Source organism: Falco cherrug, chromosome 1 (genome assembly GCF_023634085.1).
Source record: "Falco cherrug isolate bFalChe1 chromosome 1, bFalChe1.pri, whole genome shotgun sequence".
Taxonomy (NCBI): domain Eukaryota; kingdom Metazoa; phylum Chordata; class Aves; order Falconiformes; family Falconidae; genus Falco; species Falco cherrug.
This window is the reverse complement of record NC_073697.1, coordinates 12,176,248-12,200,638: the sequence shown is the minus strand read 5'-3', so window position 1 is coordinate 12,200,638 and position 24,391 is coordinate 12,176,248. Positions and strand designations below refer to the sequence as shown.

The 24,391-nt window shown below is 44.3% G+C and overlaps 1 protein-coding gene across 5 annotated transcripts in view; it reads left to right on the top strand.

The window, feature by feature from the left end:
• Positions 1–393: 393 nt before the first annotated feature.
• Positions 394–24,391, top strand: part of ELF2 (E74 like ETS transcription factor 2) — a 39,399-nt gene continuing 15,401 nt past the window's right edge. For 2 of the 5 annotated variants that reach the window (XM_055701941.1, XM_055701934.1), the window contains exon 1: positions 21,835–22,059. In XM_055701941.1, the coding sequence (XP_055557916.1) occupies positions 22,002–22,059 (58 nt within the window). In that variant the 5' untranslated portion in view covers positions 21,835–22,001. Of the gene's footprint in view, positions 568–8,283; positions 8,480–9,480; positions 9,647–21,834; positions 22,060–24,391 lie in introns of those variants that run through there. The other 3 variants (XM_055701924.1, XM_055701916.1, XM_055701949.1) reach the window with 3 other exon arrangements.

The following is a 24,391-nucleotide window of genomic DNA, read 5'->3' as shown; positions in this document are numbered from 1 at the left end:
GGAGGCAGAGGAGGCAGGGCGGGCAGGGCGGGCAGGGCAGGCAGGGCGGGCAGGGCGGGAGGCAGAGGAGGCAGAGGGGGCAGAGGGGGCAGAGGGGGCAGGGCGGGCAGGGCAGGAGGCAGAGGAGGCAGGGCGGGCAGGGCGGGCAGGGCAGGCAGGGCGGGCAGGGCGGGAGGCAGAGGGGGCAGAGGGGGCAGAGGGGGCAGGGCAGGCAGAGGGGGCAGGGCGGGAGGGCACGCTGCCGCCACGGCGCTGCCGGCCGCTCCCCGAGGGGAGCCTCGCGCCCCAGGCAGAGCAGCGGCCGCGGCGCGTCCCTGCGCAGGCGCGAGGCGGGCGCGCATGCCCGCAGCGCCCCCGCGCGCCGGGCGGCGCGAGCATGTGCAGAGGCGGCGGCGCGGCGGGGGGGGCCGGGGCCGGGCAGGTTGCGCCCGCCCCTCCCGCCGCGGGGCGGCCCTGGCCCTGGCCCTGGCTCCGGCGCTGACGCTGCCCGGGCGGCGCCCACCGCCTCCCGCTCCTGCTGCCGGTCCGGGCGGGCGACGCTACGCGGCCTCCGGGCGTGCGGGCACGGTAAGGGCGCGGCGCCGGCGCCGGCTCCGGCTCCTGCCGCCGCGGCGGGCGGGACGGGCGCTGACAGGCGGCCCGCGGAGGGGGCGAGCGGGCGGCCGGCCCGCGAGGGGGCGGCGGGGCACGGGGCCGGCCCGTCCCGGGGGCGGCCGCCGGGGTGCACCGGGCGGCCTGGGGGTGGCGGGTCCGGGGGCTGCTCCGCCGCTCCCCTCCCACCCCCCCCGGCCGCACTTTCGGTTTCGCGCGGGGCCGGGTGCGGCGGAGCGGCCGTGGGGCCGGGGCCGCCCCGCTCCACCACCCCCACCCCCGCGCCGTGCTCCCCGCCCGGGCTGCCGCCCCGCCGGGGGAGGGGGCGTCGGGGGGCGCTGGGCGGCTCCCGGCGGCTGTCAGTGTAAACACAGCCCCGAGGCGGCCGCGGCCTGGCGGGCCGGGCCCCGCAGCCCCTCCCGGGCGGCGGCGGGAGCGGGGAGGCGGCCGGGGCAGCGCCGCGGGGGCAGCGCCTTGTTTACACAGGGCGGCGGGAGAACATGGCAGCCCGGCGCGCTGGCCACTCGCTGTCATGCGTGCTCGCCCCCCCGTGCGGGCGGGGGGATCGCCCCGCCGGGCCTGCCCAGCCCCCTGCGCTGCGCTCGGGCGTATTTTTAATTGTCCCTTACCCTGCCCGTAAAATGCCGTACTGGGCCAGCTTGGTGTGCTGTGCATCTGTCAGCTTTTTGGATGGGTTTCCTTCCCCCCCCCCAGTTCAATTTCTCATTCTGCGTGCCCCTTCCCTGATGGCTAGTCTCTGTCGTGCTCCTAGTGACTTTTTTATTATTATTATTTTAACCATTTAACTTCTTCAGCAAAGGTGGCCAAACCTTACTGACTGTCAGCATAAAAGCAATCGGTTTGTGAGGCAGGTTCTCCGTCCGCTGAGCTCATCTCCTGTTGTGCTTTGAAGTTGTCCGTCTGCTGAGCGCTGATAATTATTCACCTGTGCTACAGTTTAATCATAAAGCTTTTCAGCGCTCATTAGTGTATATATATGCATCAGGCTTCGAGGGCTTCCTAGTTGGTCAAGACAAACAGGGTGAAACGAAGCTGAGCCAGGGATGGGGATACGAATGTTGGAGAATTCTTGAGATTCGTAAGACCAGTGCTCTAACAGTAAAATTTCAGAGCAGTTCAGGTATTTCTGTGGCCTCAAAAATGTAGAAATAGCAAGTTGGCATGTTTTGTGCTGTAACTTTGAAGTGAGGGAGAAGTGTGGGCACCGCTGATTTGGGGAAAGCTCGGAGAATATCAGAGTTTTGGTTCGCTTCACAGAAATGTCTGTTATCCGGGTATGTTGAAAACCCCGTATTGTTGAATGAGAAGGGGTGTCGTGGAGCCAGCTATGCTATTGAGTACTGCAGGGGAGATCTGAGTCAGTGCCTGTTAGCACAAAACTTTATTTCAAGGATCTGAAAGAAATTAAATGTAAGTGTACAAAACTGTGTGTAATGGGTCTGACCCGAGATCCTCTTCCCTTTCCCTTCACTCCGTCTCTGACAGTGGGAAAGGATCAGTTGCTTTAGGAAAAGTTCTGGGAACTGGATGGTTATGCTGTATGGTGCCTTCAGTGACATTACTCTTTCCATCCCTCAGGTTTCCGTAATACCTGGTTCGGAAGGTCCCTAAGCTTCAGGCTCTCTGTGCATCCTTGTGTTTAATAGTTGTATAAGCCATTCAGGGACTTTACCTCTATAAATTGTATAAGCTGTCTTAAATTGTATAACTTAACTCTTTTGACCTTTAGAATATCCTATGAAAATGAATTGCATATTTTGTGTTGCACTACTTCCGTTTGTGTGTTGGGGTTTTTTTTGTGTTGTTTTTTTTTTAAATCCGCATCCTCACCATTTAATTTCATGTGTCTGCTCTTTTATTATGTAAAATGATGAATAATTGCTTCCTACTCTGGCTTGTGGGGGTGTGGAAATGGATGTTAAGGACAAACAATTGACACACTGGAAAGAGAAGTACTGGTACAAAGTCAGGGTATGTGTATGAGGATTCGGGCAGAGGGAAGAGAAGGTTTCAGGAGATCTTTAAATAGAGAGCAGTGGGAAGAGAGCCTGCTAATAGGATGAAATACGGGAAGGTCCAGAAGAAGCCTGCTGAAGCCACACAGCTTTTTGCAGAACGTTAATAGTCTTTAAGTTATTATAAGCTTATATGTTTTGGGGCTCATCAGCTTTAGATATTGAGGTTTCAGAGCAAACTTTAGATGGTCAGATTATCAAATTAAACACGTATGGAAGGAATTCCTCTAGATTCTTTCCGAATTTGGCACATCATTAATTTGATCCAAGGTAATAATTTCTGTGTGTTCAACAATAAAATTATTACCTTGTTGTATGGAACCTTCTGAAGTATGATGATGGCCTGGACTACTTGCTTTGACAATTCTTCATTTTGATTTCCTTTTCTATAACTTTGTGATAGCTATAATGTATAAGGTATTGTAAATTGCAGGGACTGTGTGTGTTGTTCCCTCAACCTTGTGGATGTAAAGATTTATTTTATCATCTTTTTGAGTATACCCCACCCTCTTCAGCTGTTCACAAGTTTACTTTTTTTCATTCAGTCAGCTTTTTCAGTAACTTAATTTTTCAGTTTTTAGATTTGTTCTGAGGTTTTTTTAAAGAAACCAAAACCACGACCAGAGTTTGCAGTTTCTTCTGCACATGCCAGTGTGAATCAGTTAGGCAGAGCTGTTAAAATTATCTGGGAAAATATCTTTAAAAAGGCCTTTCAGTTGACATAAAATTGGTGTCCGGAGTGTGCTATGGTTTGTATGTATCAGAGTGATGGTGACATTTACTGGTATGTTTGAGGTGCTGCCTATGAAAGACCACCTTTGTACCCTTAGGGAGCCTTGTTACAGTTAATGGGATCCTGCAGTGATCTTGGCTGGTGTAATTCTGCACGTACAACTAATTTCATTTTCAAGCAGACTTCCTTAACTTTTTTTTTTTTTGATTAAACCAAAGGAGGGCCTTTTTGAAAAAAAAAGTTGTGTGTGATGCTACTGCTGGCTGCAAGTCCTGCTCTTGTGGTTGCATCTGTGTAGGTATCTGCATAAATCTCTCCTCAGGATTTGGGATGCCAGCTGAATAAAAGGGGGACATTATTCTAAGTACTCTTACGTTTCTTCTGAATGCTGCCGGAGCAGCTGCCTCTGGTTGCTGCTGCCCAGTCTCCTGCATGTTTGTCTTGTTTTCATGTGTGGGTACCAGTGTGTGCATATTTTTTTTTTTTCCCAAGCATTGATTTTTTCATTTATTTGTTTTATAATTTAAATAAAAGGGTACTAAAACTATTTGCAGATTTATGTTTAGAGTTTTGGTTTGAAGCCAGTCCTAAATAAATTCACTTTGGGTCTGGCCTAGTAGAGGTGACACTGCCATCCTTTCCATGCTGTTTTTTCCATTGTTTTTTTTTAATTCTGTTGAGCTGCATGTTTGCTTCTCTATTAACTTGATAGGTGATTATGCACAGGGGGATTGATTAAAGATTTGGGTTTTGTGGGATGACTGCACGTTCATCACAGTTGTGATTTGCAGTGTTTTTAAGCTTCTCTGGTAGCTGCTGAAAACACAAGAGGGCTGTTTGGATTTCATGTAGGCAGGCACTTGGATACATAGTGTAGGCTGTATAAATGTACTGTTAAATGTGTGAATAAATTTTGCAGCCTTTATGACAAGTGCCCTGTAGCCTCTGCAGACGCACGTGCTGTAACCGGTCTTCCTGACCAGTGAAAACTACCAAAAACTTGAGTCTTTCTTGTGTGTGTGGTGGGTTTTTTTTTTTTAGTTTTTGTTGGTTTTTTTTTTAGCGGTAAACGGTTAGAAACTTCTTGATGTTGAGGAAAAGAATATGGCTTCAAGATTCGGATTTTATATTTCTTTTTGTAGGATGAGAGCACTTAAACTTATTTTTGTTTTCCCATGAGATTTGTATAAAAATAACAGGTGATGCAGCAAAGTTGTTTTCCTTGTCATAAGGGATATTCCAAATGTTTCAGAACTAGTTTCTCCTGCATTTTCCACAACCAGGAAGAACAGGAGTGGATGTCAGATCTGTAACAAAATATTTGATCATCTCTTTTGGAAATGTTAGTTACATTATTTGCCTCCCCTCCCCTAATGTCATTCCATATTTTTCTTTGTTGTAAGCACTTGTCCAGAGAGGAATTAAATTTGTAGAGTGTGTGTGTGTGTGTTTTTTAAAATTCACTTTTTTTAAAAAAAAAATAATCTTTCTGTAATTCGAAAATAATCATACTTTGAACCAGCTGTTATGCTGGTTAATTGTATCACTGGCGGTAACCTGGTCTTTTACAAATCTGAGTCATATCTTTCTTAAGAATGTGAGGCTAATTGTCTTTTGGCCTTTTCCTCTCAGACTTGGGAAATGTGAGTTTTGGAACTAATTTCTGAAAGTGGCTAGGCAATCTTTTACAGAAGTCAGATTAGTTGTGACTTGCTAGGGAGAGGATGTGGAATAGATCCAATATTCTGCCGAAGTTCAAGGGAGATGCGAAAAGGCTTCCACAAGGGCATACTACGTAGGGAGAGGGAAGAGGGCAGATGCTTAGCTGGTTCACTCAAAAAGGGGTGCATCTGCAGGCTTCTAACATACACTTAGATGTGTGGGGGGTGTTTGTGCGTTTAACTTTGAACATCTAAAGCAGACTGAACTGAAACTCTTTAACCTCCCACTTGCTGGCCGGTGGGCTTGCTCTTTCCCCCACCCTGTCAGGTTTTGCAAAAGGTTGTTGGATAGCAAGTCTCATAGTATGAAGTTCAAATTCTATAATAGAAAGACTCCGTGGGTCTTTCAGTTATTCCTTGTCCGAACTGTGCTGTGCATTCAGTCTAGATAGCATCCTTTTAGTGAATGCTAAAATTTAACATCTCGCTCATTTTTCTGTATATTTTCCCCTGCAAGGTTCTTACTCGCTATGAATTTCTGCTGGAACTGGAAAATGAGGATTATAATTTATGTTCCTGCATTGCCCTATCGTCACTTCTATAGGTAATTGGTAATTCATGTAGAGAGAAATCAGCGCAAAAGTAATCTAAACTTCTTGTAACCTAAAAGACAGAAATAGCAGGGTTTTGACATAACCTGATCTAGCACACAGTATTAAGTGTTTTCAGTTGCTGCAGTTTGGCAGCTGTTTGGCCACCTGTGTGGGATTATAGTACATAAAATATGAATATACACTACACGTCCAGTATATGATTGCTTATTTGCATTATATACTGCCTGAGAACCAAACTAGCTTTGTGACATGCTTAAGCTATGCAGAGGTACTACATGAAGTGCTGTATGTTCTTACATAAATACAAGTCTGAGTTGCAGGAATAATGCTGATGTTTGAAACTGGTTGGAGGCTGCACTTCCAAATTAAAATATAATTTCCATTCTTTGGACTTCTCTTTTGGGTTATGCTTGCTTGGCAGTATTTCTAGTGTGGATGTAGATGGAAAATGGTAGAGGAGGAAAAAGTCTTTTTGGAGTAAAAGTGATTTATATTTTTCATTTTTCCTCCTGATTGAGGAGGAATGCTATTAGTGTATTCATAAACAGCTGTTTTTCTACTTCACAAATTTCTGTATTTAAAGACTTTTGAAGTAATGTGGTAATTAATAGGCAGGTAGGGAGTGGGCTTTTTGTGCTAAAAACCTGGAAGGTGGCCGGTGTATATGGCTGCAAGGGTGCTTGGCCAAGACTTTCCAGCTTGAATCTTGTCTGAGGAGCAGAGGAGGTTTTGCTTTCTTTTTCATCAAGGAAAATATTGATAATCAAAAAGTGACGCTAGGTTTATAAATGAAGCAATGGAAAATAAAGTATTACTCTTTGGTTTTTTTTGTGCTATTACAAATAAAATATTTTTAGTTATGAATCATGCTTTCTCATGTCAAGTTGACTGCCTATGTAAGCAAAAAATGCCTTAGTTTTTCTTCTAATTTACATATATTTTTCCCTTTCTTTTGGAATATATCTTGTGCCTGTTCTGCTGCTGCTGTGACAGTGATTTAAGATGATCTCCTGTTCTTCAGTTTTATTTCATGAGGCTTAATTGCTGAGAAAGCTGTGATCAGAGCTTGTTCTCCTTTTTGTATCTAAGGGTGAAAACTCTGAATATGTTATTCTGTTGTGTCTGCATTTTTTTGTTTGGTGTGATGTCTTTCTTGAGGTTTTCTTTGGTCGATTGGTGTGGCTACTGGTTTTTTTTTTTGTGATAGGTTAGTATGGCAATGTAAAGGATGTCTTTCTGAGCACATTTTTCTGGCATGCTGGAGGATCCTTAATACCTTGATAAATGGAAGTTTTTAAACAGCTTTTGCATAAGATTTTTTTTTGTTGACTTTCTTAGTTGGTTAACATACAGTTGGGGAGATCAGTAATTGTAGTTTTTAATAGTATATCTGAGATACTGTACCTGTAAAAGTTTCCACGCCCATAGGAAGACCGGTTACTCGGCATGAATCTGAGAGAGCTTTTCCCGATACCTGTGCAAAATTAATTTAATTTAAACTGGTGGCCTGCTATTGAAAAGCAACCTTATTGAGTTTATCCATTGGAGCATTAATTATAATTTTCTTTTCTTCAGTATATGTTGGGAGATCCTGTTTTCTTGCAGACCTTGGTGATTGTGCTAGCTTTCTAAATGGATGGAGTTTATTAAAAATGTTGGGCTAAATTCTGGCTTCTGTTATAAAGCATTGATCTCAGTGGAGTTACTCGCCAGGGTAATTGATAACAGATTTGGTTCTTACGTCTCACGTGGAATATGTGCTTTCTGTTGTACAAGAAGCCAAACTTCTTAGTTTGCATCTTGAAGTAGTAAACTGCTCCTCACGGCCAAAGGTTTATGAAGACAGATCATTTGTCTCTTCCAAAGACAGGATATGAGTAATAATATTTATTCAGAATAAATAAATAGCAGTTGTTTAGAAATGAAGCACTGCTGTTAATCTAGTTTTAAAGAAATTCAGAAAGATGGAGGTTATATATCTTTGTAAGTTCAAGGAGTCCATCGTATACCCAAATTGAAGCATTATGATGTGGAATTACTTTTTTTGGACTCCTAAGCATTTCTTCTATAGGAAACTGCTACAATCCTTTTTATTTCAAATAAAACTGTACATTAGAAAGAAGGTATGTATTTGTGAGATCTGTATTACATATGCATTGCTTTAGAAAAGCAGTATGTTTGAAAGTTTTATGAAAATACAGCTTTATGAAATGACTGAAACTAGTAGGACAAAGAAGAAAATGTAATTTTAATAGGAAAACGGTAACTTTAAGTGAAGCCGCAGTAACTCAAATGTATGTATGTCTCAAAAACTTAGTTGGTATTTGACCTCAGTGAGAAAGTAATGGTTTGGGCTGATGGAAAACATGTAAGGATATTATTTATTTGTAAAGTTGTGTGAAATTTAACAAATAGCAAAGAACCAAACTGAAATTCTTTTATCTTAGTATTAAAAGTTAGCGTAAAACCTGTGTTGTATGGCAGTTTTCAGTGTCGATTTTACCAAGATCAGTACATTCTGTCGCATCTGTTGTGTTCACCGATGCCCTCTTTTAATGCAGAGATGTAGCATGCAATAGCTTTCATAAATGTTGGAAGACTTTTGAATATAAACTATGCAAATAACTTAAAATTATTTTGTGTTTCAGCCACCTCTGCCTAGCTGTTTAACAGAAGTGGATTGTGAATTTAAGCCTTTGATAACCTCAGGCTGTCAGCATTACTGTCTTCGAGATAGATAACAACTCTCAAAGCATCTTCTGGGGATGCACCATGACATCAGCAGTGATTGACACTGGAGGCCCTGGCCTGGAGTTTGACAGCAATGGAATAAAAAATCAAGAGGTTAGAAAAATAAATAGCATTTTTTTTACTAACAAACCTGACATCTTTTATCTTAATTTGAAAGAATTCACTGTAAACCTGCTGTGAAAGCAAGTGGAATGGATTGGAGACTGTTGTGTGGGGAGGAGGGAGTCAGCCTGTTTTTCAAATGTTTTTTTTATTAGAAGATTTTTTTATCACAGAGAAATGGAAGCAGTAAGTTTTAAAGTCTGCAGTACAACTGTAGACTGGGTTTACAAAATTATATTTTATACTAAGCATCTCTTTCAAGTAAAGATCTCAGATGTGTCTTGAGGTGTAGAACAAGATGAGAACAGTACAAGGACCTTTTTCAGAATTAGTCCATGTGATGTATTTGCTGGTATTTTGCATTCTTATCAACAAATAATAGGTATACTCTACTATCCTGTAGCTTGTAGTAAATTGAATCTGGCAGACTTCCACTTCTGCAACACTTTAACAGATTAAATATGCTGTTACAGACATTTTGATCCTTAAATAAGTTGGGATAGGCATATGGGCTTTGAAGTAGCCAGTTCTTTTGTGATAGCTTATGTACTTAATCCAAAACATGAGTGTTCATAAGATACAGGTCAGATGTAGGTATGTTGCAGTACACATGCAAAGCCTTGATTACATTTTTGAGAGCAGAGGGAGAAGAAACACTTCCCACAGCTGAATGTCTTAATTAGAAAGCTTTCTCTTTTCCATTATGTTAAAGCTGACTGATGCTTTAAATTTTGAGCGCTTAAAGCCAGGAAGATATCTTTGAGATTCAGGAAGGTCCCTTTGGTGGATGATAAGCTATTTTTAATTTTTTTTAAATCTCTTTTGCTTTAGAGGAAAATTTCCTTTAATAATCTTTAAAATTGTTATCATTATTTCTTAAAATATTTAAGAACATAAGAGGAAAATATTGATGTAGAGTTCAACAGTGCAGTATTTAGAGCGTGTTTTTTTGGTTTTTTTTGTTTTTGTTTATTTTTTTTTCTTTTCTGTAGGAAAATGAGCCAGTCTCTGAATTCCCAGCAGTGATTGTGGAGCCAGTTCCTAGTGCCAGACTAGAACAGGGTTACGCTGCTCAGGTCCTGGTTTATGATGACGAGACTTACCTGATGCAAGATGTAGCAGAGGAACAAGAAATTGAGACTGAAACTGTGGAAACAGGTAGACTGACTTTAATGTTGTTGTGTTGGGGTTTTTTTTCATGAGATTTTTGTCCTTTTAGAAGTCTCTGAGGAATGTGACTCTGTGTTTACCCACAGGGTGGAGATCCTGACTTGGGTTCATATCTCTTCCCTCTAAACTTAGTTTTACTTGGCTTCAGTGGTGACGGGATTGGGGCTTGACAGGTAAAAATGTCACCTTAGGTTCAGGACTCTGCATTGTAACACTATGTACCCTCGTGAGCGGGTGGATCTTCGTTTATATATTTGTTACCTATTTATGCAGGGAGTTAACTGGATAACTAAACTTTTTTTAAAAAATCAGCTGAGCCACGAAGCTGGTTAGAATTTAGATTTACAATGTGTCTGAGCCATATAACTGCAGAGTAGCTGGCAATATGTGCTGTGCAGCTCTGTTTACACCTCATCTTGCAACACCTTCCCCCTTCCCATAAGCTCTATCCTTTGTCCCTTGCTATCCTGCCTTTTTGGTCCAAAAGCAGTTTTATTACTGCCTTAGTGGCAGGAGCGTGTGGCTGGGGGGGGGGGGGGGGGGGGGGGGGGGATGGAGTTGGACTGTCTTTTTTATGGGCAAAAAGCCTAATAGATTGAAATTAACTCTATGTGGTAAAATAACAAGTTACGAAGAGGTAGAACTTTGGTGTTAAGGCAGCTGACCTGTTTAGTGACAAGCGTGTATCTTTCCATACACCTCTCTCCGAAGAACGTGATCAGGAGCTTTGAACTTTCTGAGAGGGACCAAAGTTTAAGCTGTCTGAAGAGATGAAAGTTGTGCTCCTGTGGGAGCCTAATTACATCTGACTGCCAGGCTGCTGCTGGGCTGCAATTCCAGTTGTCCCTCCCGCTTGCTTATTTGCGCTACTTCTCGTCCTCATTAAACCTTTTTTAGCCATTTCAGTAAGCCAATTTTGCAAGAAAATATAGCCAGGAAACACTCAACGCTTCTGTATTTTTGTTTAGCTAACTTTCTGCTGGATTAGCATGTTGACATAGCACTTAGGGACATGGTTTAGTGGTGGACTTGGCAGTGCTAGGTTAACGATTGGACTTGATCTTAAAGGTGTTTTCCAACCTAAACGATGCTGTGATATGGCTCAACCAAGGGCCTGATGAGTGCTGGAGTAGGGAGTACACAGATGTGTAACCAAAGGGAGGACAGGTCTTGGGCACTCCATACTGAACTGGTGAGACCACTGGACTAGACCATGGATGGCATACGTTCCTATCCTTGGGCTGCGTAATTTAGAGTTGTTTGTTTGAATTCATGATGTCAAGGAAGCAAAAGAAATCAGAAAGACTCTTCTTTTCTTGCAGCTGCTTAACTTTGCAGCCCAGTAAACACACTGCATTCCCATCAGATTAGGTGGCTTTCAGTTCAAATTTCTCTGTACAGTAGATGCTATTGCTCATACATCTTTCTGAAGCTGGATATTAATCTCCTGTAGCACTGCATCAAAAATCACGTGCATCAGCTTATAGGATGTGCATGAATGAGTGCATGGTTCGGGTTTTGGGACAATACTTAAAATTCCAGTTTTTTCAAATGTGTTTTGATTTAAATATGGTAATTATAAGTTCAACAAATTCAGGTAAAGAAAAGATATGAAATATATACTTTTTTATTTATTTTTGACGGTGGTAATACATTTTTTTAAGAGTAAGGTAAGTGAGAAGTGCAGGTGTTCTTCCCAAGAAGCTTGAGTTTTCTAAATTAAACTTGTATTTGAAAACCTTGAAGAGCTTATACTTTGAAGGCTTGTGCATCAGAAGTGTTGCTTTTAAACACTAAGTCTGCTGTTTCTTGTAAGATTTTGGTAGACTAATGACTAACAGAACAAACAATTATTTTAGAATAAAAAGCTACCGCAAATGAACTCTATGTTCTTAAGTATCATTTTCCGGCCACAATAAATTGGTGGAAATGACAGTTAAAAACTGGTAGATGTTCTGTATGAATTCTTAAATTATTATTATTATTAAGCTACTGTTCAAAGAAACAAATATGTGGCTGCTTCCAAGTTTTGATGTTTGAAAGTACAGTCTTAAAATATATAGGGCAGTTGATACAATGTTACGGTGAGTTTGTGGCTCGAAATGTTGAGGAATGTCTTGACTGCAGATAGTTTGGTTGTGTTATTTGCTGAGATTTTTTGTGTTTTTTTTTTAATTTTGCAATGACTTTGAAGTTAATTTGTCTTTCAAAATTTAGTTATAAAATATTAAAATAAGTCCAAATATTTAAAACTTTGTTTTAATAGTTTTTATATAAAAATTACAATGTGCACTAAAAAGCCAACTTAGAGCAATGTAGAGGAGAAATGAATGAAGATTCTAAAAGCTGTTTGTGACTATTACCATTTGTGATTCTAAAAGGTCTTTGGAGAGAGAGGTAATCTCCCCTTGCACAGCCGTTCCAATGCTATTTTCGTTATTATTTGTATAGTATATATACCATTAGTCCAGTGCAGTTTTCATGGTGTAATTATACGTGACAGTGACTAATGGTTCTTGCACAGAGTTTTTATCTAGTGTTGATGAAAGAAGTGCTTAATTTAGAGTGTTCTGGGGGAGGCAGTACTGGGGGGCATGTGTTTTGACCAAGGTGTTTTGGTACCAAGAGTCTTTCTGAATTCATCGCAGATACAGAGAGGTAAATTGGGTGGAGAGAAAGTATAAAGGCCCCAAGAAACATTCATTTTGGTAGTGTGCCTTTAGTATTGAGTTGCAGGAGAGTGAATCTGGATGCGTTTTTTAATTTTTAATTTTTGTAGGGGAAGGGAAGAGGTACTGGGAGAGGTGGTAAAGGGTGCCATAGGAAATATTCATGAGAAAGCAGGCTAAGGCAGTAACAAGTAAACAAGGTATAATAGTGTTTATTGAAAGATGTTTTAAGATGCTAATTTTCTGAAGTGCATATCTTTATTATGCTAATGATCCTAATTTAGATAGGTGCAACAGTTTGATTTCTGTGCATCTTAGAAGAAAAATCAATTGTTGCTAAATAAGTCTCAACTGATTCTACTTCATAAATGTCAGAATTAATTGCTACAAAAAAATTCACATTATTTGATAATGTATAGTTGTTGCACCAAGAATGAGTAGACTTATCTTTTGTGGTTCTAGACTCTACAGACAGCATGGTAAATACTAAAAGCTCATCTTAAAGAAGTCTTGGCAGTATTTGAAATCATACATATCCACGTAACGTCATACACACCCAGCTGTCAGTATCTCTACTGTTGGCCATGGACCTGGTGGGTTTTTTTTTTTTTTCTTCTTCCTGTGACAGTCCATTGGCAATTCCAATGACTACTGATTTACATGCTTTACAGTGTTACAGCATACATATTCCAAGAGCCTCCAGCTACTTTGCAGCTAATCAAAAGCTGCGTAATTTAGTAAAACATAGTATTATCCTAGCCTTCAGAGGTAGGGATCAGTACCCCTTGTGATAAATGTAATGGGCTAGCTGATGTGGTAAAAATTACTTGGGACACTGAAGAGATGATTTGTGCTGTGCAGTGAATGGTTCTGTTAGTGGTTTGCTGTTCTGTGGTTGGATTTGAGACACTGTGGACTGTAGGGACTGTCGGTGCTGATCTGAATGTAGAATCAGGACCTGTAATGTTGTTTGGTATTAAAAAACTTCCTGCACTTATGAAACCACAATTCAAATAATACAGGCTATATAATAATTACAAATAGCTGTGTCTGTAATTACTGATGAATTTTTAGTTAATTCTAGCAGAGTATGGGGGTTTTGCCTGTCAGACTCTTTCCAGCCTGTTTCCCAATAATCTATCTTGATTCATTAATCAGGGATCATTAATCCTTTAATTATAAAATTAATCCATTAACTATAAAAGTAAAACCGAAGAGTCTTTTAACCAGCAAGAAAGACTTAATGGTTCAAGTTAGATTTTTTTTTTCTTTTTTTGTCCTGTTCCAGAAGAAAACTGCCTGTTTGCTTGGAATATAAAAAAATCTTGACAAAGGAGTTTTCTAGGGAAAACAAAATGTAGGAATTTTGATCTTCTCAGATGACCGAATGACATTCTGAGTGGAAGTAGTGAGTGCCTTTTATGATGTTTGAAAGGAAAAGTATAAGCTTTAGATTGACAGTGTTTAAATTTCTTTTCCTGTGTGTATGATATTCTTAGGAGTGGTACCTTTGGACTGTTGGTTCTGAGTGTTACAGTCTTAGAAGTTTGTTTCCTGCAACAGTGAAAGTGTTTGCATCATAAACAATACATCCTTCTTAACAATTCTTCAATAATATCCAGATTTTGTAGGCTTCCATTTCCCGAGTAGTTATTTGTCGTTAATTACCACTTCAATTCTAGGATTTATTCAGCAAAATCTTTGTAGTTTACCTAACAGCAGAAGCTGCTGACTTTAAAGAATCAGTCAGTCTGAAATCAACTGTTGCTATAGTTCTGTTTGTTGGTCATGACACAGAACCTGTGCGGTGGATGTGTAGGTGTGTTAATGGGGGTAATCTAATCTTTGGATTTACCATATGCGCAGTGTTGAAGGTACCACAGTCATGATCAGCAGATCTTGTACACGGGTGATGCCTAGCCTTCTAGTCAAGTAAGGCATTAGATGAGTATTTCAGTAGGATAATGCCGTTTTAAAAACACCAAGTTATTGGGAACATTGTCATTAAAATTGGGTAGTACTTTCTGAACTCTCTTTGTGCTGATCTGATGTCTGCACAGGTCCTATTTTTCTTCTCTGTTACCCCACTTACGATGAATTTGCAAAACTAGCATTATTTGTTGTTTACAAATCTTGTTGAACAGTAGGCAGCTATGAAGCAGATGTTGCTGTAGGTACAGTAAAGCTTGATCACTATGAGAGGTATACCAAAATCATATTGCTACTATACACTCTGATTTAATTGATTCAGTGAATCTAACTTCTTGTATCAATAGTATTTTTCCCCTTATTTTTTTTATTAATCATCAAAGTTACAAGTACAGTATTGGGTTTTTTTTCCTCACAATTTGTAAGATTAAAGAGGAAACAAAACCACTGCATTCAAGAAGTTGAGAATACCGTTTGACCTGTGAACTGTCACCACATTTTTTCATTTGATGTTCCATCAGAAATCCTCCCTGTGGTGCAAGTTGAAAGTCTGTTTTAATTCTGAAAATGTTATTGCCACAGGGGGGTAGAAGATCTGCATGAAAAAATGGGGATCTGAAAATGAGCCCCTCCAGGATTACAATCTGATGGAAAAATACTGACCTACAAAGACAACAATGATGGTATGTTTGTCTGTAATCTTCTAATACTTTTTCCCCCTTACCAGGAAGTTCAGTTAAAACTAACATGTAAATGGTAACCATTCTTAAGGATGGAGGAGGTTGAATAAACAGTGAGATTTAGGCTTAACTCCTCCTCCAATTTAAACAAATGCATAAATAAAAAATATACTTCAAGGCAAATCTTTTTACAGAGGAAATTTCAGATTGCTACTTAGACTGTTGTCACCGTTGAAACCAGCTTTATATCTCTATATAAAGTCTTTAGTTACTAGTTCTTCCTTCTGCTTTTATATGTATTCTCTCATTATAATTAAAACTGCTTCCCTTGACTTCTTTTGTATGAGTTGAGCCTGTGAACTCTTTGGTTATCTCAGCTAAGTTTTCATCAGTTGTTTAATACCATATACTAAGAGCTCAGTATTAGGTCTGGTTAGCATCTTACCTTTGATTACGGCATGTGTGTGTAAGGGATCAACAAAACATTGTGATCATCCATTTTGTCCAGACATTATTTGATTAAACTGACTTAAAAAAAAATGAGTTAACGCTAACATCTGGTATATGTTCAGGTAGTGTTGACATACCCTATTGGTTGAACTTAATTTCCTTACGCTGACAGCTTGATGAGATTTTTGAAAGTGGAGAGCAGTTTGCTTTAGAAGGCTCAACTGACTACAAACAAGAGTTTGGACGTTCTAACAACTTGATTAAGCTCTCAGTTTAAGTTGGTACTGCCTTCATCAAAGAGCTAAGATGAAGCCCGTTAGCTAGACAAAAGCAAGGTAAAACTTTGCGTGCAGTATTTGCTTTACTGCAGGAATTAGATGCCTCTAACACATTCATGGGTTAAGAATTTGTCCTTTGAATGTGAACTAATTTTATTTTTGACACCATGCTGCTGCTACATCAGTGTGATTTCCCACTCTGCCAAGAAATCAGTTGCGTTTTTCCTAGTTAAATGTTGATGACGGCGAAACAAAACGATCCCCCTCCCATTGCATGTGCTGTAGTATAGCACTTGGAGCAGTTACGCCCAGGGCATATACTGTTCTCAGTAACATTCTTAACTCAGAAATAAAATTCAGCTGCAGCCTAAAATTTATGTCATCCTTGCTGGTGTTTCCTTTTCTGAGAAGTTAATGAAAAGAGCTATGCAGCTGCTCTATGGATGATACTATTTTAACGTGACGGTAACAGTCAGGTTGCGGTGTCCAGTTCCTTCTAGATTTCAGGTTTCTGCCTTGGTGTGTTCAGTGCTCCATTCATACTGAAAGAACACTGCAAGGCTTGTGATAAAGCCTAATTTAACTACTCATTTCAGGCATAATTTTTATTTTATGAGGCTGGTGTGAGGCTAATTGAATGGCTTGCTAGTGTGGGGCATTATGGGTTGGACTTGAGATGTACAGATGCACGCTCCTCTCAACTCCCAATTCCAGTTGCAGCTGGGAGTGAGAAATTGCCGGATGTTACTGTGAAGACTCAGCCACAGCATTATACTAATGTGAGCTGAAAAATTTTGTGGTTTGTATCTTGAAATTAGAATGCAGTATGGCATGCCAAAACCATCGTGGTCCTTACTGATCAAAAATACAGTGACAAAGTTGAAAGTAACAATTTTAAAAGGTGATCTGTCTATTAAAAGGGAGGTTGTATTTGACAAATTCTAGGATCACAGTGAAGCCGTATGTGTTTGAGCAGGACATTTAGTCCTTATAAAGGTTCAGTGGGCTTATAGAACAGACATTTGTTGTTAATGGAGAAGTCTTAAGGAATTGTAAATGCTAGGGCTTGAACAGAGAAGTTGCTTAATGGTGGCATAATTCATATGCCAGCCTATTACCAGTCTCAAATACTGTCCATTTTGTAAAATCATGTAATGTGTGATGTAAATACCTGATTTAGCTAGACTGCCCTGAAGTTAAGGAATTTCATTATGAGGCAGGGAAGTGCATATATCAATTTTGGTTGGTTTTTTTTTTTTTTGTGACAGCCGATTTTTTTCTGGTTCCACATTCACAGGTAGTAATGCTGTAATGTAGACACTTGCTATTTTGAGTAACTCCTTTTCTGTTTGTCAAAGGTAGTACCAAATCCTGAGAACACACCTGTTTTTCTGTGTGGAACCACTAATTGCCATATGAATAGTGACACCAGGATCCTGATCAGAGGTGCAGATTGTGACAGACTCATGGCTTTGGTATAACTAGACTTCATGTGGTGTAGTCAGGAAGATAAATTTGGTGTGGTCACTGACCCTGTTGCTCAGTATTTCCCTGGTTCCTCCAGGGACACTTTTGAGTTTATTTTGCTATTACTGTTGAGTTTTTCTACCACGAATCCACAGTGGATAGTAATGGTTATGTTGATGTGCTGATAAAGGAGACTGCTGCGTCTTCTTGCATGTTTCTGGAATCTAACTTAAACATGTTTCCTTGTATTGTTATCCTTGTGATGCAGTAATAATTATCAACAATTTGATAGCCTGCTGTTGAGGACAGCAACTACTTCTCTAAGTATTAGATGTGAATTTCTTCAGGGTGCTGAGAAGAACTGACCTTTCTGTAACTATTTAAAATTTGTAGGCAGTTTTGATGCTCAGGACAGGACATACTTGGACTTCTGAAGTTACTTGAAATGTCAACCAAGCTAAAAACCTTCAGTTTTGTTTTTCTTTTGTTGCTTGCAATTTCTCATGTAGACTGCAAATACTACCCTTGGACAGATTGCCATCTGCCCTTGACTACTTGCTTAAATGAAGTCAGACATATCACCTCTGTAACAATAAGTGACTGCTTTATGATAATTGCTTTTTCCCAGGGTAGCTTTGTCATACTAGAATACAACTGGAAACCTCTGTGGCTAAAAGTAGTTAAATGTGTGGAGTTTTTTCTTTCTTGGCTCATCATTTGCTGTTAGTGAAGTGCTGCTGGCAGGCTGTACTTGAAGCTTTTCAAGTCACAAAGCTTGTGAAATAGTTTTCTGAGAGGAACTACAGTCTGTTACCATGGAATGTTTTCAACCTATTTGTCAGAACTGTGGGTAGGGCAACTTTGCATGGGAGACAACAGGAGAGGAGACTGACAATTCCTCTGTAGCCACTGAATGCTGTATTGGTTTTGAGGGCTGTTCGAGGAAGTGCTTGAGATAATTGATCCCACACCCATTCACTTATGCTGAAACCTTTTAGTTTTTCGTATTTTGAATTTTTACATCCGTGGCCTTTCATACATTTAATCGCATCCAGCTTCTTCTCCTGAGTTGTCTTTCACTTTTTCAAAATAATCAGGATGAAGTTTAACTGGTGCATATTGCAAAGAAGTAGTGAAGCTTATTTCCTTTGATGTGAACAAAGTTGTCCGTATCCCTTGAGAAGAAAGTGTGAGTTGATACGTGTTTTACTTGTGTGTTTGTACAAGTAGCGGGATACAATTCACTTGGGTGTTCCTGTTGTCCAAGTTCCTTATCTACCAAAGACTCTGAAGTGCACAGGCACGGAGGTGCTGTCAGCTAAAAATGTGCTAACTTGTTATTGTCTTGAAATTACTTATGACTGACTACATTCCTGTGTGTCATAAGCACAGTTTTGAATGGTAGCTTTCCTGCATATTAGAACATGTTGACTTTTTTTGTTGTTGTTGTTTCTGGCAGCTGGTAGATGTAGCATGGGATGAGCATGTAGGTCTACCTGGCTGTCTTGACAGCTGAGCTTGTGGTTTACAAAATTACGGTAAAGCTTAGTCTCTGTACATTTAACAGTTAAGAAAAGATAGTAGGCTAAGAAATACATTTCTGGCTGACAAAGAATGATGATGTTTACTTCTGTTATTTTTTTCTACATTTTTCATGCCAGAGAAACATAAGTTAATCTGTAATGTTATGTTGTCTTGTTACATTACAGTAAATACTTCTTGCCTCGTTGGGCCACCAGCACTCTTTGAGTAGATTTTGTAGCGCTCTTTGTTAGCCTTCTGCCTAGAAAGGAGGCTTTAAAAGAAGTGAAAAAATTAAGAGCATGTTTACTTTTTTCTCTATTGACTGTCTCTCTTCCCCTGAAATGGTAAGATTTTATTAGTGTGACAAATCAATTAGTGTCCAGCATAAAATTATGGAAATCGTATAGTTTAAACAGAACTGCAGAACTTCTGGGAAAAATCACATTCCTCCTTAAAGACAGTGTTATGCTTTAATACTATACTTGTATAAATAGGTTGGGCACAGGTCAAAGTGATCATTTCATAGATTTGTGGTAGTTGTGTAGATTATAATCTTGGAAGTGCATGGGCTTGGACTTTTTTGAACTGACTGGAATCCCTTGGGCATCCAAAGATACTCTCTCCATGTACGATCAGGGAGAGCGAAGAATCAGAATAATGTGTGCAGCTGTTCGAGTCCATTTCATGTGAATTGGCAAACACTGTGCTAAGTCTGTGCTCGCAGTAGTAAATAAATGTTGCTTAGAAAACCGTTATTAGATCAAGAACTTGATGTTTTATACTGGGTTTTTTATTTGTTTTGGACACATGGTGTTTGTCAAAAATTACACGTGCCAGTTACTTGAATGCACTTATTCAAGGAGTCCACATATCTTACTCAGAACTTTGTTCCACCCATAGCGGGTTGAGGGAACAACTTGGACAGGAGTCAAATGCTTCCCGTTTGTGACTGTAAGTTGCAATCAGTAAACAATCCCCACTGAATTGCAGAGCGAACAGTAAAGCAGACAAGCTGTGAATGCATCTTTTCCAAAGTAAGTGTGAACACCTATTGACACAGGTCTGAATCTTCAAAGGTATTTAGTGTCTTAGTGCACCTTTTGATTTGGATCTAAACTGGAAAACTATTTTTAACTGTGTTTTGTTGTTGCGGACCTAACAGCTTGAAGAGAAGTGGAGGTAAATTATGGTTTTTAATAACAGTAGGTACACAAGACAAAGTGACATGAGTGCACAGGTATTTCCATACTCTGTATGCAAGCTGAATCTACGGTGCTGCTAAACTATGCTGCAGGAGGTTTCCACGTCAATTTGAGGATGTTTTAATGAAGGGTTATGAAGTTTTATTGCACATTAAAGTGCACGCCTACTTAAAATGCCTTTACTTGTCCTTGGGCTTGTCTCCATGAGAAAAATTTCTGCTGGAGAATACAGCAGAGTCCCCTAGTGGAAATGCTGACAGAAGGAATTCTTGTTAACACTGCTGTTCCACCTCTCTGAATAACACAAGCTGACAGGAGCACTCTGCTGCTGGCAGAGCTGTATCTGCATGAGAGCTTGTTGCCGTCACAGCTGGCAGAGCATGCCTTTTTTGTCCATGCTTCTGGCTGGAAAGAGCTCGGCTGGCAAAACTTCCGCACAGACCTACCTTTAGATATCACGGCTCGAATGTGAGACTGAGTGATCTCGCTTGCAGGTCTCATTCGTTATCTGTTGAGGTGATGAAAAGATTTAATTCCTTACAGCCAGGAATAGATGAGTGAAGTCTACAAAATGCCTGAATTTTTATTTGTGTGTATAAACGTGATTGTCAAATTGTATTCCTAAGAAGCTGTGAGAGTTGCAGCAGGTGTATGACCTGTCAAAAGTTTGAGGTCCTGAATGTGCCAGTTGGAGGTGGTTTATGCTGAATGCTACTCTGCGATTTCTGTGCTGGGGAAAAATGCTTCAAAATGTTTGCATGTGGTCTAGGTCCTAGGACTACTAAAACTTGAGAGGACTAAAAAATTACTAAAACTACTAAAAAAGGGAGAGACACCTTCTTGTCAGATTGACGCAGCCGGTGCCCTTCACCTTTTTGTAGCGGAGCTGTGAAGCTGTTGTGTACAGGGGAGCCTCTTTGGGCAGTAAGCGGTTGCTCGATACTTTTGCTAATGGCTTAATAACACGGGCCTCGTCAGGTGTGCGTGGCGTGAAGGCAGGAGCTCCTATGCGTGAGCTCCATGCGTGAGCTCTGTGCAGGCTCCTGTGTGTGAGCTCCAAGTGTAGCTTCTTCATGCGTGCTCCTATGCATGATCTCCATGCGAAGCTCTGTGCAGGCTCCTATGTGTGATCTCTGTGCGGGACATACTTTGGTCTTCTTGGCACAGCTGCTGCTCTTGGCATGCAGCTCTGAAGTTTTACCCCGAGAGTAAGCAGCGAGCAGCACAGGGACTCAGCCGGGGAGCCTGCAGAGCATCTTCTCCCGCCGTGCCGCTGTGCAGCTGCAGCGCGGGCCGGGCAGGCTGCGGTGTTGCTGAAGCGGGTTGTTCTTCAGAGGGGAGAGGAGACATCCCTGCGCAGCGGTGGTGCTGGTTGTATTTTCAATTAAGCGAGCGATGCAGCTTTTGTCCCTGCGGATGCGCCCGGGGGGTGGGTTTGATGAGGATGGGGCCCCAGGCGGGCTGGAAAAGGCGCCTGAAGTTCCCCTGGGCTCGGCCCTGCTCCCGTCAGGGGGACGAGGGGGATAATCGCGTTCCATAAGCCCGGAGCCTCCTGGCAAAGCACGGCTGGAGTAGGTGGCCCGGCAATTAGCCTAGGGCCGGACTGATTAAGGTTGCCCGGGTGAGGACTAACGGGCTTATCCCGAGGGGAGCGCTGCCCCCGTGGAAAGGGGCTGTGTCGGTAGGCGGGGGCCGGGGCCAGCGCTCCGGGCGCGTCAGCGGGGCACGGAGCGGCGAGCGGCGGGGCGATGGCGGGGCCGGCGCTCGGGCCGCCGCCGGCCCCGGTCGCCTCTCGGGCCGCGCTCCCGCGGGGCGGCGGGGGAGGCACTCTCCGCGCCCCGGGCGGCCGGCGGGGCCCCGGCGGCTTCCCCCGCCCGCGGGCGGTCCCGCGCTGCGGCGGCGGCGAGTGCCGGCGCGGCACTTCCTGTCTGAGGCCGGCGGCGGAAGGATCGCGTGCGCCGCGCCGCCCCGCAGGAAGCGCTCCCGCCGCCGCCGCCGCGCCGTGGCGGTGCCCGCGCCGCGCGCCCTATCCGCCGCCCGCGCCGCGCCGCCCCGCGGGAGCGCGCCCCGCCGCCGGGCCCCGCGCGCGTTCCCGGCGCGCGTCCGCCCGCCGGTCAATGTGAAGCCGCTCCGGCAGCGTAAACATGGCGACGTCCCTGCATGAGGGGCCCACGAACCAGCTCGACCTCCTCATCCGGGCCGGTAAGCTGCCCCGCGCGGCTGCACCGCGCCGCCGGCAGCGCCGGGGCGGGAAGGGATGGCGGCGGGGAGCGGGGAGGGGGGGAAAGCTGCGGCGGCGGGAGGGGAAGCACCGGGGGGCAATCAGGAAGTGATCCCGTCCGTGCGGCCGGCCCGGCGTGCGGCCGCCGGCGCTCCGCGGCACCTGCCCCCGGCGCGGGCGTCCCCGCTGCCGCCGCCGCGGCGGAAGTTGTGGCGGGGCGGGCGGCGGAGTTTTGCGGGGTTTGCGCGGCCGGGGTCAGAACCAGGAAGTGTGCGAGGTTGTTGTCCTCCCGCCTCCCCCGGCCGGGCCGGGCCGGGCCGGCCCTCCTCCCGCCGCCGCCACGCTGTCTGAGCGGGAAGGCCGAGCGCTCGCTGCCTCGCTCCGCTCCGTACGCAGGGCCGCGGCCCGGCCTCCCGGGGCGCTGCGCGTCCATGTGTCCACCTCCCGTGTCCCCCCCCGACACCGTCCGCCATCTCCTCCCCCCCTCCCCCCCGTGCCCTTTTAAACTCTGCGGCGGCGGAGCGGGAGGAGGCGCCCGCGGGCGGGGGCCGTGGCCCACGTGTGCGGAGAGGGGAGGGGGGGGGGGCGCGGGGGGGGGGGGGGGGGGGGCGCGCGCGTCCCCTCCCCCACGCGCGCTGCGTAGCGGAAGCAGCGCGCTCCCCCGGGGCCCCCCGAGCGGGAGGGGAGGGGCGGCCGCCGTTGGCGGGCGGCGGGGCGGGGCCGGCGGCCGCCAATGGGAGCGCGGCGAGCGGCGGAGTGGCGGCGCCCCGCGGGGCTGTTGGGGCGCGCACGGAATTGGAGGGAAGCGGAGTGTAAACACGGAAGCGGGGGCGCCGCCGCCGCCGGGCCGCACGTGGCCGCCCCTCCCGGCGGGCGGGCGCGCGTCCCGGCCCGGGGCCGGCAGCCGGGGAAGGCGCGGCGCAGCGGGGCTCTACGGGCGGCTCCGTGCTGGGAGTGGAAGAGAGGCCGCGGTAGTGCCGTTCCTTGCCGGCGGCCCGGGCAGGTGCTGCGCACCTCCGGGCCAGTCCCGCCGCACCGTCGCGTCTTGAAGCCCCCGCCTGAGCCGCTCTGCCGGGACGAGGCCGTTTACCCGAGCTCCGGCGTCTTGTCGGGGCCGCGTTCAGAACCGGGCATGGTTTGGCTTGGTTTGGTTCCGTTAAACCCCGCCGCTCCTGACGGTGGGACGCGGGGCGGCCCCCCGTGCGTCCCTGCGTGCGGTGCAGCCCTGGGGCCAGCACGGGCCGGGTCTCGCCGCTCCGAAAGGAATAACCGTTTCAGACCTGCCGTTCTCCACCGGGGCGGTGCCGGCTGCGGTTTTATTTTTGTCGTTCCAGCGCGGAGCTGAACTTTTTTTAAAGCAGTCGGTGGGAATGGCGCGCAGCGTGCGGCGTTGTAGGTCTGTGCTAGCACGGAGGCGTGCGAAGGGTAAATGCTCCGTCACTTAACCAGTGTGTTAAGCTGTTCTTTTAAAAAAAGGGGAGCCAGTCGCCTTTTTTGTAATGGTTTATTTTATTGAATGTGGAAAGACACTCAGGATTTTTCAGAGTGGGGGAGCAAATGCCAGCCACATGCAAAACAGCCCCCCCCCCCCCCAGACAACAAAGCAACGAAGAACTGTTCTGCTGCAGAACAGAAAAAGTGGAGTGTTTAGACACCTTCCCGTATATGAAGAAGATTGCTTTGCTTCACCAGTAGAACACACACCTCTCGGATTTCTGCAGGGCTCACTGCTGCAGGAGATTTCAGTTAATTGACTTTTGCTTTTTATTGTTGATAAAATAGAGAACGTTAAAGTAGTTGATTATTGTGTCAACGGTGTAACTAGACTGCTTGTGCGTCAACCCTTGGATAGATAACAAATGACCTTTGTGCTGCTCTTTCTGATGTCCTTAGCCCAGCCGACTTAATTTTTTATATGTATATATATTTGCATTGCAGTGAGGGATACAGATACCTATGCACGTCTAGTATTCCCATCTGTATATACTGTCAGGATGCCATATCTGTTTACTTATTTACGTATGTAGATGCTATCACGTGGATTTAAGAGAGGAATGCTTTATCCTACGGGATTATATTAATTCTGCCTTGCCTTTTCCCGTGGCTGCTGGCCTCAGTGTTGGCAAAACTTCACAGTGCTTGGTAACTGGGAGAAGAACCTGAAGCAGTAACAATTTTAGTCCAGCCTTACCTCAATTGCTGGTTCTAAGAGCAACTCCTAAATGACTTTACAAAGATAGGTTTTGGCTTCGTAGCTGATGTTTCTCTCAGTATTGGGCTGATAACAGATAGGGCTCACAGGGAAACAAGCAT